At 38.1% G+C, this 18,057-nt stretch overlaps 1 protein-coding gene across 1 annotated transcript in view; it reads right to left on the bottom strand.

Annotated features, from left to right (window-relative positions):
• The window catches only part of LOC119417668 (TOX high mobility group box family member 2), a 107,273-nt gene that overhangs the window by 19,947 nt on the left and 69,269 nt on the right, over nt 1–18,057 (bottom strand). Inside the window, exon 3 of the mRNA XM_037684926.1 lies at nt 10,436–10,702. Within this exon, the coding sequence (XP_037540854.1) occupies nt 10,436–10,702 (267 nt within the window). The remainder of the gene's footprint in view (nt 1–10,435; nt 10,703–18,057) is intronic.

Raw genomic sequence — 18,057 nt, 5'->3', positions numbered from 1 at the left:
ATATTTATATATATGAGAAATAGTTTGAAACCCTTTTAGATTTTGTGGTTTCTATTAATCCCAAGTGGCTAGGATAAATTTATACCAATCAAAGGTTAGGACTCAGAAGGATAGGGCCATTGATTCTATAGTAGCAGCCGTTGCCTCTTTGCCCCCCTTGGCACCCCCTTGGTAGAACCTCTGCACAGTGCACAGAATAAATGCTGCAGAAAGACTTTTTGCGAGAAACAAGCACATCTTTGTTACATTACTATAACAGGATAATGTCGGATTGGATTTTGTTTTTTATAACATGCATTGAGCTATTATATAAAAACCAGCAATCATTTCAACATGTACCTGTGTATAATGTTGTCTTGTAAAATGTTGGCAGTCAGAATGAGACCATAAACAAATCTGTTGGAGATCTGAAGGTTTCAGTGGGCTGTTTATACCATAAATGGACTCCGACAACTCAAGACAGCTGCAAAAGTACTTTTAAAGATATATGTAGTTTGTCAGATTTAAATAAAGGTTTGCAAAATTCCTTATCTCAAAGTTTGTCTCAATCATTTAACAATCCCTGCTCTGTTAGCGTTGTCTGTGTGCGTTCCCTTCATCCAGTTTGCAGTGAAGTCTCGATGAGTTAAAATATGTCTTAAAATACAAACAGTGCCCTTCTCATCTGGAAGCAATTACCGCTCAGAGTAAGGCCGACCGTCTGCGTGCAATGAGCAGGTCTGCATGTCAAAGTCACTGTGCAGATTTCTGAGTGGAACCAGGCACTCGTCCAGAGAACAGCACTCATCAAATAAAAACCCAGTCCAGCCCAAACAATACCGCACCGGAAGTGCACATTCAAGATCACAATCTAAAAGACATGAAAGGGCCTCAGTGGGGCTCAGAAAGGTCTGACTTATGAGGAGGGTCATTTTAAAATTTGTTCCCAGTGCAGAATTCATGCCATTATAAATATACATGGTCTTCATAATGTAGAGTGTTTTGTTAGTATTTTCAGACAAGCTGGCTTGCATTACCAAACATTCCAATTGCAAATATTTTATTTGAACTCCAGCCCAAAGCCACTGCTTGATTTATTTGACGTTAGAGGATGAGTGACAGATGTGAGGAGCTCCTCCCCACCAGCTTTGCCTAACAACATTGGACCCACTTAATCAGTCTAAATTGCAAAGTCGAGGTCCTTGTATTTGGTAATGTGGTGAAAACAGTGGCAAGCGAGAGCTAATTAGATTAACGGTAGTTTAACGAGCTGTTGGAGGAGCCCCCGCAGATTGGGTTTTAATAAATACGTAGTGGCAAAAGATTCTGCTATGCACTTCCTGGCTTTGCTGGCATCCTAATTGGCCCCAGTGGGTTGCTGTAGCTCAGCACTACATGGTGCAATTTAAAAAGAGAAGGAAAAAAAAGGCCAACAGCTTATATTCTGTCCAGGTAAGTCTGGAGAAAGAATATGTCTTTATAATTGTATGGCTTTAGATGTGAGGTGTTCTCATTTATATTAAAGAACGTTCCACATATTTACAACTTTTACCCCCCAACAAATCATTTGTAAAATGTTAAAACAGCGGTGGGAAATATAATTAAAACAGATTTGCACACAGTCACCCCTTTAACAGTTTGTTTTCAAGATAATAATATGTTCTCATGATGGAGTGTTTGAAAGAGAAAAGGAACAAAAAGGGAAAATAAAACAATTAATCAAACAAGCATGAGCGACCGTCCGTTGCAGGGTTATTTCCATAGCAACAGCCTGAGGGGACAACTTGAACCCTTTAATGTGAGCTGGTGATGTGTCTTTGTAAACATAAGCACAGCGGGGGGAGAAAGCCAATGAGAGAGCCTGGCAACAGAGGCATCGCAGGGCAGCAACCTCCTGGTATCAATCGAAGTTTCCATTATCTAGTGGTGAAAGGACCGAAAAGTACGCTGAAACATTGCATTGAGGAGCATTTGGAGTTAACATGCATCATGGTGACTCCGCTGTCAACTGTCTAAAAATTTTGAGCGTTTGTTCAGCAAATCTTGTGGCTGATAAAAGCTTGAAAATGATCAGACAAGGCTGTTTTCTGTCTTTCTACAATTGCTGAGCTAGAACTCACCTGGATTTTGCTGTTGTACATTCACTCTAAGCCTAACATCGGAGCCATCTTTACACGCAGTTTCTCAAAGTTACTCCTCCTACATTAGGCAACAAATCACAGAGATAATCTCTGCCATAATCGTGCATTATGAAATCTTGATCCAGTTGGCTCTTTCAGCTTCCAGCTGTGACCAACAGCAGGAACAATACAAGTGCATAACAGCACTAACAGCTTTTATCGGGATTGCTTGTTTGCGGCGATGGCCAACTGTCATTTTACAATTCCCAAACAGGGCAGTGGGGAGCTGCTGTCAAGACAATCTGCTTTCTTTGTCCACACACTTGATTAAATGGTGCTAGAAACATCTTCAAATTCACCACAAGGATTTTAGAGTAATGAGAGTAACGCATGAGCTGAAGAGAAAATAAGAGTGTCATGCTTAGAAAGAAACCTGATTGTAGTCTCAAAATGACTGGAGCTCCATAAGTATACAGTAGAAGGACGGCAATTCAGTCAACCACAAAGCTCTGAGCATATAAAAGGGAACAAGGACATATAGTTTCCAGTGGTTAAAGCTCAAGTCAAAACCTCTTGTTAAAATCAGATTTTACTGAAAGGCCCAGAAGGATTTCAACACAAAGGTTTTAAAGACAACAACAAAGACAGCAGCACGCTTTATAAGCTTCAGAAAACATATAGAGTGTTTTTTACTTATGTTAGTTATGAAACAGCTTTCGATGGCCGTGCTTTTTGGGGAGCATGCTCCGATGCTGGATCAGGAATCGGCAACGTTCTTACAAAAGCTCTCGGTCCAGACCTCATTGGTTCTTTGGGTGAGAGTAATGGCTTCTTTGCGCTGGGCTGTGCAGTGCTATTGTAGAATCACAGAGCGGTTAATTGAAACAAATGACTCTAATAATGGGACATTATCCCCACAGGCTGGCTTTGTGGTGAGCCTAATTAGCGTTGCAGCGAAGGCGATGAGGACAAGTCACCATCCTGATCCCTCAAAAGGAAGCTGCCAAGGCTCCTTTAAAGTGGCTAATATGAGATTGTCCTGCTCCAGGTGTGTAACGGTACTGATTTGTTTTTTTACACTGCTGGTAAACATTACAGTTAACCACTGTCTGGACTGAGGTTTCAGTTCAGGCAAATTTGTACTTCTTCTGTTCTTCAACCCGCCCTTAAAGGGCCACCTCAAAAAGATTTTAGGTCAGGCAAGTTAAGTAGATTATTATTAGGATTTAATCTACAGCAAAAGGTGTTTTTTCCTAAAATTTTTTATTGCTTTCATTTAGGGATGGGATATATGGACCAAAATTAATATCTTGATATTTTAAGATGAATGGCGATATACGATATACATATATCTCTATATTTTTTCTTTCCATAAAGTAATAACAAAAATATATTTCAGAGTCAAAGCTTTGTCCCATTGTCACACAGACACCTTTATTACTTTATTATGACATATTGTTTTTATTGTTTTTATACTATTAGTGCTTAGCATATTTTTAGTTGATGTTTTTCTTAGTTCATATCTTAGATCGTATTGCTGCTTTTCTTTTACATTTTATTGTGGGATGTAACTGGGACCCTGAATACACAAGCTTGTTCCACCACAAGTACCACATGTGGTGCGAATGACAAAGAATCTCTGACTCTGACTGACTCTGATTAACAAACAGCTGTAACTGTACAAAATAAATATCTAAAAAAAAAAAAGCTATTTACATATATTACATATTAATCCTCTTCAGCTGCGTCACCTTCACCATGTTAGTATGTGTGAAATGCAGCTGCAGCTCTGGCTGTGATTACTTCAGCCTCCTTCCCTGAAACAAACCACGGTACAAAACTCATTTAGCCATGCTGTGCCACATGAGAGGAACAGTTAGAGGTAGCACGACATTAATAAAGCAGCAGCTTATATCGCTAAAGACACGGTCCCAGTCTCAACTGTGGAACAAGACAGCATCTTGTTCCACAGTTGAGACTGGGACCGTGTCTTTAGTGATATGATGTCACATTGTATAATAACAAATAACAGCCATCGTTTTTCTTTTTGCTCAGCTGCTCTTCGATATCTTGTCCTGTGTTTACTTGTGCTAAATTTCCCGCCCACCTGGAGAAGCAGGAAACGGGGGGAGCATGTGCGGGTGAGGGGCTGGGTTCGTATCCCGTGAGGGGAGAAGGAGGGGCCTCGTGAAGTTGGTGGCACAGATGGGAGAAAAAGAAGAATTACACGGCTTTTCAAGTCTACTCAATGTAAATATTGATATAGACGATATAGTCCCATCTTATATCGCATATGAACTTATCTTGATATTTTTAAAAATATTGAGATATTGCCCAGCCCTACTTTCATTTGTTCAATAAACTGATTTGAAATAAACAAAAAAACACATTAACTTAACAAGGAAAATGCACTTGTTAATTTGCAAAGCCTTAAATAAAAATAATAATAATAATAAAAAAAACTTAAAACTAAGCTAAATAAATGACTTTGCCATTCATTATCCTAACTGCTTAATTAGTCAACTAATCAGTAAGATTATTAAGTTTTTTTAAACTGTCCTCCTGCTTGTTATATCGCTCTCTTTGGTTCATCAATGGCCCACGACTAATGTGACACCATGGAATATTGTTTTCCATAAGCATTTTGATCACCAGACAAAATCTGTTTTTGTCATTCCTAATTGTTTACCCTTGCGCATGATGCTTCTAGAAAGTCAGATTGAACGCAGTGTTCAAATCTTTATAAGTACCATGTTTAATATTTATTAGCTGTAACAGTTGCCTAAGGTTATTTGAATTAGTGCCATGAATATGCATGCCCCACAATAAATGTGCATTTGTTTTTAATGCTCAATCCGTTAATGCTCGTCTTCATTACGTCGTTCTGAGGCTTGCATAATAAGGAGCGTAAAAAACAAAGATTTGCTTTTTAAAAAGAGCAATTCTCTTTGGAAGCCTATTTGTTTCGGCATAAATGAAGCAGGAGAGCCCTACCAATTATCTTGCTGTCATTTATTTTGACAGCTACTAGACGCATTGTTCACCTCTGCTGTGGAACATGGCACTGAAGGGCATCTGTCTTTTTTGTGAAATGAAAAGTCAAGGCAAAGAAAAAAAACATTTTGCCGTTACAAAAAGTGATTTATCTGGGAACGTCACAGAGATGTAAGTGAAAGGCAGCAGAGCAAGCAGGTCATATGAGATATGTCTAAACCCAGCACTGAAAAAAAGATTGCTGTTTCACTTACATTTAAAAAAAGAACAAAAACTCTTTCTAGTAATCCAGTTGCACTGAGTGATGTCAACTAAAACATCAATTTTTGGCAACATTTATAAGAAAGAGTTACCTCATTATTAGCAGGTGGTGCAACAAGACTGGAACAAATAATAAAAACAAGCTATTTTCAAGGCTCAAATGGTACAAGATGTGCTCCTTAAGCAGTTAAAATAATTTCAAACATCAAACTGCAAACACATTTTGTGTATTTAGATTTTTGCATTTGTTTGTCTGAATATAACATAATGAACATCTATTGTTGATAACCTTACCGCAGTAAGGTTGATGGTTTGGATCGGATGCGTTTTGAAGCTATCTGTTTGCTTTTATAGCCACAGCTGTCAGTACAGCTTCTGTGTTACTATTAAAATGGTTAGTACATATTAAATAACAGCTGCCATAGTCCACACACTTCAATGACTCACATTCAGAGCAGGTGTGTTGTATTTATACAGTAGATTGCAATGCTTATAACTTTAAATTATCATTAGGTCTTTCCTTTAAATAAATCAACTCTTTAATCATTTTTTATTATTAATGCAACAAACAGTAAGACTAAACAAGTTGTTCATGTTTTACATCGTTAAATAAATAGTGATGCTCACAGAATTTTTGGACATTACGCTGAGTTTTACGTCCGCTCTGCAACACTTCTGCACAGCAGTGTGTGAGAATCATCTTATTAAACAGCATGTTAGATAGACATCACCTTGCCCAAAATATTAACTCCAGCATCAAATATTTAATGATAAAATTCCCACAAGAAACCATTTGAGTGGATATGTGTCATATACTTATAAAAAGTGGCAGCTGCTGTATTTCTTTTCTATGTTTTTGTAGCAACAGGGGTTCCTCCTTCTTAGCCACCCTCGTTATTCTGGTAACGAGGCAGGGCATGGGGCTTTGTTTCAATATTTAAACACACAGACACCCCTCAAGGCTCCACGTCCGGGCCGCCTCAGCCTTTCATTACCGTCTGCTGGCAAAGGGCCCTCCTTTTTTATTTATTTATTTTTTCAAAGAGATGGATCTCTCTGACAACTCCCCCCAGCTGTGCCACCATCCAGACCTGAACAACTAGCGGGGGCTTGTTGAACATGAGGCCCCTGGGTGACACCTCTTACCCCCGGTGCCGAGATGACAGAAACAGTGAAAACTACGGGTGAAAAGGGAATTCTCCCTCAGCAGTGAGCGTTGGCAACGACAGCCTGTTCCATTTCACAGCATCCAGTCATCCTCGGCTCTTTCTGTCTCAGTTCAGAGAGGCTCACGGAGTCTGTCAGCAGCGTGGGGAGGAGCTGGCTGAGTGCTGAAGCATTTCTGACGGACAGCTCTATAATCTATAATGCCAGTGTTGATGCTTCACCTTGCTGGATTCCTGCAATTTGAAGTTCACGAAATGCTCAAACTGGCAATAAAAATGATTCAGAACAAAAATCTACTGCAGCAGAGAGAATCAGCCCTTACACCTGAATAAAAAAATATCAAAGTAAACAAAACCCGGCAAAGTAGCACAATTCTAATTTACTAATGTTTCAGTCGCTCGTGGAGTTCAAGTTCAAGTTCAAGTCTACTTTATTGTCATTATCATCACATGTGGTGCATGAGGTGGAACAAAATTATGTACACAGGGTCCCAACAATAGCAAAATATAAAGTATAAAAAGAAACAGTAAATAAGGATCGAAGATATAAAGATACGACGAACACTAAAAGATGATACACGCTAAACATTAATAATGTAAAACAATATGGTGTAACAGCAGCCCAAACATGAGTCTGTGTGAGCAGATGGGTATAAATGAATACAGCAGCATGAGATAATCAGCAGCATGAGATCAGCCGCATGGATGGATAATGAGCAGCACAGATAAGTCACATATCACCAATTAAAGTGGCATTACAGTCATCGTTACATTAAAAATTAAACTAGCATTCTTAAAAATAATGCATATTTGCCCCAGTTTTGAAAACCAGGGTTTTACACAAAGCTTTCACATGATTTGTTAAGAATCAAACTATATGCTTGGGATCACTCTCAGCTACTACCACACCAGATCTTAGGTCAGTATGTCTTAACCTGACTGAGTAATAACCAATTCTGTGTTTGACAAAGTTTATTAGCTGTGGTGGCCATTTAATTTGGTTACCTCCAAAAGATAATCTGTTATATGTAAAGCTGACTGAGGAACAGCTTCTACCCTGAAGCTGTTAGACTCATAAATCCCCAAGCAGGAAAATCACTGTAATGCCATTTTAATTGGAGATTTGACACTTGATCTGTGCTGCTGATTATCCATGCTGCTGATTCTTACCCACCTGCTCACAACAGACTCATGTTCAGGCTGCTGTTTAATACACTGTATTATACTATACAGTATTATTATTGTTTAGTGTATATCTTACATCCCTGTATACTGTTTCTTTTTTATAGTTTCTATTTTTGCTATTTTTGGGTGTAACTGGGACCTTGAGTACACATTTTCGTTCCACCTCATGTGCCACATGTGATGCATGACAGTCACCTTGAACCTTATGCATCCAATAGGAATTTGCTGTACGTTTCAACATAATCAGTTCACTGTTTGATGAGATATTTTGCTAACACAATGACAAATGAACCCACAATTACATGTAGGTCATTCTTGACAGTTTTTTTTTATTAAAAAACTTATTTTTTTCCCTTTTTATCAAAAAAACACACAAGAAACATAAAAAGCTTGTCAGCGGATTGAAAATCTAAATTTTGTATTTACTTATAAATTAGCAGAAATTAGGAACTAAAGCTATGAGGACAAAATAATTTGTCCATGCTGCATGATGACGGTCAAGCCGCTGCGCTCAGTCCCGTAATGATTTAACTCTGCCGGCTGTGGGATCGATGCATGCTGATAAAGAGAATCCCAAAGCAGGGTGAAGTTTACAGAGCTTTAGCCTTAGGCTAAATGTTGTACAAAAACCAGCAACAACATCCCCTGAGATGAAGCGTATCTGTTGCTCCAGCTGAGCTTGTACTTGTAGGAGGTTTTAAATGTGCACTGAAGGATAGCTCTTATTGAAGAGAAGTGTATCCTAAAGGTAACACTGTCGACTTTTCATTTCATGCTTTTTATTTTCGGGTTTTTTTTTTCTTCTGCGGCGGTGAAAGTCGACTGCTGAATGATTAGCGTTTTGGTTTTCCAGCTATCTCCTCCAATTTTCTGAGTTGATTGTACGGCTTTAGTCAATACAATACAACGGCGGAAAAAGCTTTTTTCTCTTCATTTCTGACCCTGGTTTTTGCTGAGAGCTTATTTCCATCCCCCTTTATTATTCTTTAAGCAGGCAGCAGACATAAATTCAATCTTCCTTATTATACCTTTATCAGTATGAAATTAAGGTTAATTGACTTTGCTGGGGAAGCATCAAATGAAACATCCCTAATGGAAGCAAAATGAAAATAACGTCATCTCCAATTGCTTTAAAATATTTCTCAATATACAGCCTACTTTCCTATTCCTGAGCCTCAGAAATAAGCTCCTCTTGTCCCAGGAGATAATAAATGAATTGAATCCCCCAACTCCAGCCCTTCCTTTACCCCCCCCCCCCCCCCTTCCTTATCGGTCATCTATTTTTCCAGAGTAAGCTATTACTTGCTGAGGTTGCTAGGCAACAAGAAATATTAATAGCGGCTATTATTAGCCAGCCTCTGCTGGAGTAGTACTAAAATGTGGAAGTGGGAAACATGAATGTGTTACATAAATCTCTGGACCTTTCACAGTGTGTGCAAGTCTCTGTTTGTGCGATGATTTATGGCGATGACGGTTCTTTTATGAGAAAAGGGGGTGTGAAATAAGAAAATGGAACATTACCCTGAAGGGCTATTTGAAAATAAATAATTGCAAAGGTGAAACAAAAGCTGTTTAAGAAACAGGCACTCCCTCTCTGTTTGCTGCTTAAATGTTACAGAATAAAAAAAGGGCCTTTCTTTGCCCAAATGGGTCAAACGCATCCAAACACAATGTACAGGATATCTTAATATCAATAGAAACTAATTGTTCTAGTCCTGTCTAAACATCTATCTTAACTAAAATGACAGATTTAGTTGCAGTCAACAAACATGTGGTTTGTATGGTAAATCTAAAGACTAGTTATATTGGAGGCTTCAGCTACCACCCATAGAAAAACAAGGAGTCAGTAACTTATGCAGTTTGATTCTGAAAATCACATAAGACCTGATTATTGGAGGATAAATGCCATGGATGCTCACATTAAAGCATAAATATTCATGGTGCAGGGCAGAGAGAGAAAGAGAGAAAGAAAAAAAAGTAATATTTATGTCAGATGAAAGTATATAACACTGAATAATTCACCACACGAGCCATCTATAATTCATTTGATTCGATTCTATGATTAAAGCATTGAAATGTGTTCGCCAGGGGTGTTTACATGTTCAGTCTGAAGCGTGTTTAACATAAGAGAAAGTCGCATCGCTGGAGTGGAATGGGGGAATGGGCATCCTCAGCATCTCTTTGAAAAGAAAAAGTAGCTGACAAGGGATACCGCCCCACCCACCACCACATCCACCCTTCATCCCCATCAAGATGTTCTGCTAAAACCAATGCCCCACTACACCCCACTGTCCTGTTCTCCCTTTTTTTTTTTGCTTTGGGAATAAAAACGTTCTTTTATGAATTATTTTGAGCCAAGCAGCAGATTGGATGTTGACGCTGCAAACGTCTCTGAGTTAAGGTGTTAGCTGGAAATGAGAAAGCTTGCCCCCGTGTGTTTCCATTTTCTTGGCCTTTAGCTGACAAGAGAGCTCCTAACTATTAAAAATGCACAAAACAAATTGTTGAAATAAGCACGCATGCGATGATATTTAGCCATTTCTGTTTGGTTGTTTCACAAGAGTTGTGAATCAAACTGAACTATCCACGTTGGAAACATGTGGAACCTTCAGAGAAAATCTTCCAAGTTGTTGGCTGGTTTCCAATGACTGCAGACTGTTGTAACAGTGTTTTGACTTGCATAAACGCCCAAAGCTAAAAAGAGGAAGAAAAAAAAAAAGATATACTTACAGAGTGCATAGGCCCAGAAAGGAGGTGAGTGTCCTGACCCAGCATATTGGACATCATGAGGGCAGGCAGCTCGGGGTAGGAGTAGGAGTTGAGCAAACCATTGTGGGGCAGGGAGTGGAAGGGGTAGCCTGACTCATGCTCCGCGAGATGGAGCAGAGAAGGGTCAACGTGGTTTGGAGGTGTGATGGGGGGGATCTCGTAGTCTTCATCCCCTGCCCCTCCTCCTCCTCCACCCCCACCGCTGCCTCTGCCCTGATTAGAGTAGCTCTGAAAGAGAGTAAAAAGAAGAAAGGGGTTGCAAGTAAAAAAAAAAAATGCATTCACAGCAAACTTCACTTATTTACTCGTTGTCATGCTTTGCAACAAAGTGATTTTGTCTCCACATGCATAGAAAAATGCTTTTAAGTCACAAAAAGACTATTTTACACATGTGGGCGAATTGGAATATACACTGTGCAGCAAATAAATACAAAATACAATTATAACATATCTAAAACTGTATGACCTTGCACCTTAAAGCTTAGCTTATACATATTAGCATGCTATCTGTTTTAAATAGCTTTTTGAACTAAGTCAGTGTAAAGAAAAAATAGATCAGACTGACATGCTAAATGCTAATCCAAGGGGGCCAAGAGAATTACTGACAGCCTTAAAACAACTCCAAAAATGTCTTAGTGATTCATGCAAACATTATTTTATTAACGTTAATGCTACTGAAGGTTTTGTATTACACAGCTATTTACAAATAATTCTTTAGTATGGTGTTAGCAATAGCTAGCTGTAACACTTCTGGTGCAGCCCGGGGCACTTCCTGCAGGGAAATCACAATATTTCTGCCAGAATAACTAAATAAATGCTAAACTAGGAGCAGTGTGAAGGTTTATAGTGTTCACATGAACAGCTATGAAATATTGGTGGTTGGAATTGTTTTAAAATGGCAGCAATAAACGTTTACACTAAATTCTTTAATCTGGTCGAAATTAAACTGCATTTCTCTAATTTGGAGTTGTTTAAAAATCTGTCTACAGCAGGTATGAAATACACAATTCATAACTTTTCCACAGAAACCCACACTGAACAATTCAAATAATGCAATAGTCATAAAAAAGAGACAATGAAAATATTGCTCTTATATATAAACCATTTCAAAAAGTGCACACAAGATGTTCCAGTCCAAATAAAAAAGCTTCTTAACTATCATTTAAATGCACCTTGTTGGTTATTGTTGTTTATATGATTATTCCTGCAGCCTTTACAAAAAGAACTGCAGCAGCCTGTTCAGTCTGTTGTACAACAAAATAAAGAATAATTACAAATGCAAATTATTTCGCTTCAGAAAGTGTAAAGAATCCATTCAGTACAAATGTACGGAGTAAATTAATTAGCGCGACAACAACAGCGGCTGTGCAGAATGATTTACTTTAGAAATACTGACAGCTTTGAAGCAACAAACTGTCAGCCTGAAATGCCTTTAAAACCCAGTTAATCAATTTCATTATGTGGGGAAAACACACCACTGATAGTCACTTAGTGGCTATTTTTTATTCTCAATAATTATCACTACAATTATATTTTTATTCAACAGAAAAGTAAACAAATCTCACAGTTCTCATTGTGAAATAAACATAGAATGACCGAGTGACCCAGGACAGTTAAAACAGCAGAGATTTTTTATGGTGCTAACAAGGTGATACATGGGAAACTGTCTCTTCCTGGGCATATCTTGACATAATGTTGCACCGAGAAATATGGTTTTGTGCTCTCAAAAAGCACACTGAGGGTATTCACCAGGGAGTGAAAAGCAATTTTGTCAGAGGCAATCTGATGCCAACTCTCTTTTATAATGACTGAAGAAAATTAATCATTGCAAATAATATTCCAGTGTCAGCCACTCAAGAGCTTTTTAATAGAATTTTTATTATTCATGTCTCGTGGTACACATCAACTAGTCCGTTCTGCAACATTTCAGAAATCAATTCAATATCATCTTCGTGTAGGCTGTCATCCCGCCTGCCAGCGCAGCAATTCATCTTGAAAACAAATACTTTTAGCGAACAAATGGCAAGAAATGTTGGGAAACAGCTGCAATATGTGCCCAATAGTAGAACTGGTGCTTGAAGATAGGATAAAAAAGTCATAATGTGCACTATCATTTGAGAGCAAATAATCATGATAATAAAAAAAGAAGAGTATGTTTACTATCAGGGGGGTGATGTGCTATTTTCTTCTCCCATAACGTGAATCGCTCCGTGCTTGTTCAGAAATATTATCAGGACAATTCCTTTTCCCATTTTGAATGTTTTGTCTGTTTTTGAACATTTAGTCTCGTAGCCGTTTACAATTATTATTAGCAAACATGACATGCAGACATAATTCAGCACAAGCACAAATAAATCCCATCATGCTGTGCTCCGACTCTTTGAAATGACGTCGGACAACTTATCAGGGAGCAAAACTGTGGCAGTAACAGTCTGTTGAACAAATGTCATTTAAACAGCGACAGCTTGCTTTTATTCTCCACGACACCAAGGAGCCTCAACAGGTAAATACTTGGCATTCATATCTCTTGGATTGTGGTGTGATGTGAAATTGTTGCTCATTATCGCCCGCCGACAGAGAAAGAGGTGATATCTTTGTCTGTCTGTGTGTTTGTCTGTTAGCAAAATATCTCATGGACCTTTAAATAGATTTTAATGAAACTTTAAGAAATTACTGAATGAACATCCACAAGGGCCACCTGCATCATGAAGGACTCCACTCACCCAGCACACACTTTTTGCCCTGCTCCCCTCAGGAAGGAGGTTAAGGAGCATTAAGTGTAGAACCACTAGACTGAGGAACAGCTTCTACCCCGAGGCTGTTAGACTCATGAATCTCTAACCAGAATAATCACTGTGAAGAATCACATCATGTTGCTGCTGATCTGTTTCATGTTGCTGCTGATCTGTTTCCTGTTGCTGTGTTCATTCATGCTCATCTGCTCGCGCAGGCTCATGTTTGTGCTGCTGTTTGGCGTATTGCGTTAATTGTTTTTATGTTATTGATGCTTAGTGCATATTTAGTTAATGTTTTTCTTAGTTCATATCTTAGATCTTATTACTGTTTATCTTTTACATTTTATTGTTGGATGTAACTGGGACCCTATGTACATAATTTCGCTGACAATAAAGAATCTCTGAATCTCTGAACTGATAAACTGTTGTAGTCAACCCCATCCAAGATGGCCACCACAGGTAAGCTATAAGGCAGCTCACTTTACTGACATTGAGCTAATATTTTAAACACATTATTTTAGTGCTAACTAATTGCATGAGATTGTTTTTGAATACTTTGCCATAAACCAAATAGAGCCTCCTGTGCCTGTCTGTTAGCAAAATATCTCAAATCATTGGACAAGTTTTAAAGAAGCACTTAGATAGTAAGCTTTATGTGTACTTACAAACCATTAACATTTGGAGTCCCAATTCAAGATGGCTACCACAGCTAACTGACATTAGCCAACACACATATGGCTGCAAGTCAGCCAGTTTTAGTTATTGTGCAAACAAATTTGGCGTTTGAGAGTCATTCCCAAAACACTCAAGTACTACACATTGGACATCTTTGCCTAAGACTTTCCTATTAACTGTTAAAGATAACGTTGTCTGACTGTCAGCAAAATATCTCATGAACAGCTGGATGGGTTTTAACCATTTCAGAGAGCAACCATTAGCTGCAAATCTAAAGCAGCTAATTCACTCCATTAGCGCCCTGTCAAATTCAGAATATAATTCTTATAATACAGATCTTATTGTTCCATATTTTCCTAACAGAGCACTTTGCTCTCAGACTGCAGGCTTACTTGTGGTTCCTAGAGTTTCCAAAAGCAGAACGGGATGAAGATCTTTCAGTTCTCAGGCTCCTCTCTTGTGGAACCAACTTCCAGTTTCTGTCTGTGAGGCCGACACATTGTCCAGTTTTAAGACTATAGACATAAACTGAATTGAACTGAAATGAATTTATGGGTTCACTTTTGGATTCAACTCATTGAAAGGTGGCCACCACACCTAATTGACCTTAGCCAACACATAAATGGATACAAGAGTCATATTTACTGATATTAAGCCATATTTTGATGTAGTAGTAGGAAAGGAGTAAAAATATTAAAAAGTTTGGGATGTAATCCCCTGATGGATGGTAAAATCCTCACTAATAGTTGCCGACCATTTATTGAGCATAAATTAACATACTCAAGTTAGTTATTGTATCCTAAAGTTTCTTTTTTCCAGTAATTTATTAAGGCACCAAATAGCAGAAAAGAGCTGATGAGCAGCGTACACTATTTTAGATCTCTCTAGTGTAAACAGTTATATTTAGGAGGCCTTTATTCTTCCCAAGATGAAACATAGCTGTAGTCAAATGCATGCGAATTGAATTCTGTCAGAGACAATTTTATGATCATGCTTTTCAATGTGTTCGTGTTTACATTTTTTCCCCCTCTTTACAGTTTTTTATGATGCCCTTTGAGATAAGACACAGGACAAGGACATCACAAGTTTAACATTTTCAAACATGGATAAATAATTCATAAATACACTGTCTTTCAGGACATGGAGAGGAGAAGATAAAAGAAAGAGGGGTCAAAAAGAAACACCAAATGTTGATTAGGCCTTCTCTCACTATAACCTTCAACCCCTCCTCCCCCCTTTAATGCACACCCCTCTACACACACATCCCTCTGCAGAGGTGAAACTTAAGCAAGTCTGTCATCTTTCTCAGACAAGGACTTTTGAGGACTCTACAACGCAATCAAAGCAATGTTTCCTTAATTTTCTTTTGTTGACATTTACATGATGGCGGTCGAGCCATCATCCGTGACTGCACATCAAACACCATATTGTTCTTGTTACTCTTTGACCGAGTTTCGAGATGTGAAATGGTGCTCAGAGGCACATTGGCTGTCATCACGTTTAAATCACTTCCTGGTTCTGTAAAAGTCACAATATACCACAAAATAATCTTAATTTAATAAAAACATATAGGAAAACACACATGACAAGCACAATTTCTGATGTTCTAAAGAAAAAAAAACATCTAAGAGCTAATTATTATAGTCATTTAACACAAGTTGAGTTTGCATTAAGTAAAATGTAAATATATAGCAGAGATGCAATATACGCAAACCGTGCTTGAAGGAAATACATAGCAAATGATTTTGCATGGTTAAAATCTTTTTGTTTTTGTTTCAATTTAAGCTTGTGTGAGAAAATCTGACCGACTGTTCAGAAAACAGTTTATTTTGACTTCAGCATTTCTCAGTTCTGCTCTGAGTGCAGCAAAAATGAGATTTACTGTTTTTTTTTTAGTAAGATTTTGATGAAAGACTGAGCAGTTCCCTGCAGAAGAGAGCAGACCGGTCTAAACAAAAGGTTGCTGGGGCTGACATAGAGGCATTTTGGACATACGCTGATGATACAGCTTTTACATCCAAAGGAATAAAAACCACTGGTCCATCATCTCACCTTAGAAATAACTACACTGTCACCTTCAAACCATGTGTCTGTTCTTTTTTTATTCTCTAAAGTGCTCTGATGACAACATCAAATTTCTCAGCTTTTCTGTCATGTTGGGTCTGAGATTGTTCTGTGTTGCATCACAGCACAAGTATAGGTGAGACAGAAGACACTGACCAGACAGCTCAGACCGAGACACGGTTGTTGAAACTGGACTGTAACTGCATTTCAAAGATCCTCAAAATTCAGTTTTGTTGACTTTCTATGATGAGTCTTGTTATAATGAGCGTTGTTTCTGCATTAAAACAACCTTTTCTGTTCCAGTTCATCGAAACTGCAACATTTTAGTCCTGACACCAATGCTCAGGCAGATTACCCGGTATAAGAAAAAGTATCCAAATTTTTAATCTAAATTATATTGGCCAATGTCTTTGACATTAAACACTCTCAGAAGTGGAGTAAAAAGAGAACGGAAACTTGTTTTTTGCTGTTGCAACAACTCTAAGAAACATTAAGGACGAGAAAATAATGTTTTAGTTTTTAATGAAGCGTAATTTAATACGGAATAATAGCTCAAATTAAATATATACAGAAACAAAAAAGGTAAATACTTAAAGTGTAGTCTTTAGCTCTACCCAATGCATGTTTACTGTATATTCCAAATTTCTTTTTTTACATGTAAACATAGAATACCAAATAGAACATTGAATTGAAAAAAGAGCTGTTTTACCTTTCTTTAAGTGTGTTAAAGAACATCCTTAATGACATCACCCCCACCCCCCACACACAAATAAACCTTCTGCCCTAAAAAATGTGAGAAAGCACCGTTCTGCAAATAATCTGCAGTTGACACAGTGCAAAGAAAACAAATGTCTTAAAGTGTGTTTGGTTAAGAGATCACCAAAAAAATACTAAAACTTTGAATCCTTCAATCTGTTGTTCAGAGTTGCCTTTGTCTAAGAAAGTTGATCAGTAATATTTTTTGTATTTTGTCTTAATAAACAAGCCAAATAAATGGCATCAATTAAAAAAACAAACTAGCATGCAACAGTTATTTTGACCCACGTTTCTGCATAATTATCGGCCTAAACCTCTTGGTAATTAATTGTTTAAAACGTGAAAGCTTCCAGACAACTATCAGTTCGTTCACAAAAATGATGCAGTCAGAAAAGGCACATGAACATAACATTATTAAAATGTTTAATTAGATTTTTCTATTTACTGGTACTTTGAAAGAAAACAGATATTAATAAATCTGAACTGGGAAAAAATATGTTTAATCATTATTGTTCTTGGTGAGAACAGGGGACTGACAGCATCAGAATGTGGGTGGGAAAGGTGAAGCACCCACACCTGCCTCCACTCTCATTTGCCCCACCCTGGGACCTTGAGCAAGGCCCTTAACCACCACCATCTGCTCCCCCAGGCATCCTACATGGCAGCTCTCTGCTCCTCACAGAGGGCTGTGGTAGCTCGGTGGTCTGTGGTTGTCAGGAAGAGCATCCGGTGTAAAATAATCGCCAGATTCTCGTGCAAGTTAGTTCACTGTGGCGACTCCCGAGGAAAGGAGCAGTCACAAGAAGATAAATAAATAAATAAATGGTTCTTGGTGAGAACAGTCTTGATAAAGGCACCTTACAGGACCTTTCCTATTTCTACCTGCTTCAGGTACTAATATACATCTGATGTATTGCATTTTTGAGGGTGTGCAGAAGCAGCCTCGAGTGTTGAAAGTGAAACAACTACGTCCAGACAATTAATTGGTGTATTAGCTTGTTTTTCCAGCAGAAACATCAGCCAGACTGATAAATGAAGCTCCCAGTTTGCCAGCCCAACTATGGCACTGGTGCTGTAGTAATAAAAATAAGTGTGCACAACTAAATTTGGCACCACTTTGTCAAGGTAACTTAAGTAATTAGGTTACCATTCAGTGGAAGAAAATTGAATAGCTTGGTTTTAGGTGTTATACACAAAATTAGCAGGGAAGATGTTTAGTGCAAGACAGCTCATCTGATGGGAGGGAGGAGAATATTTTGTACACTGAACCAGGAAAAAGTTCAAGTATAAAAGTTTCAAGTCCTAATGAACTGCTTCAACTTTCTTTTGTCAGAAAATACCTGAAAATTATTG

Source organism: Nematolebias whitei, chromosome 11 (assembly GCF_014905685.2).
Source record: "Nematolebias whitei isolate Nwh7 chromosome 11, NemWhi1, whole genome shotgun sequence".
NCBI classification, from domain to species: Eukaryota; Metazoa; Chordata; class Actinopteri; order Cyprinodontiformes; family Rivulidae; genus Nematolebias; species Nematolebias whitei.
Note: the sequence above shows the minus strand (reverse complement) of the source record. Positions and strands in the feature narration are given on the sequence as shown.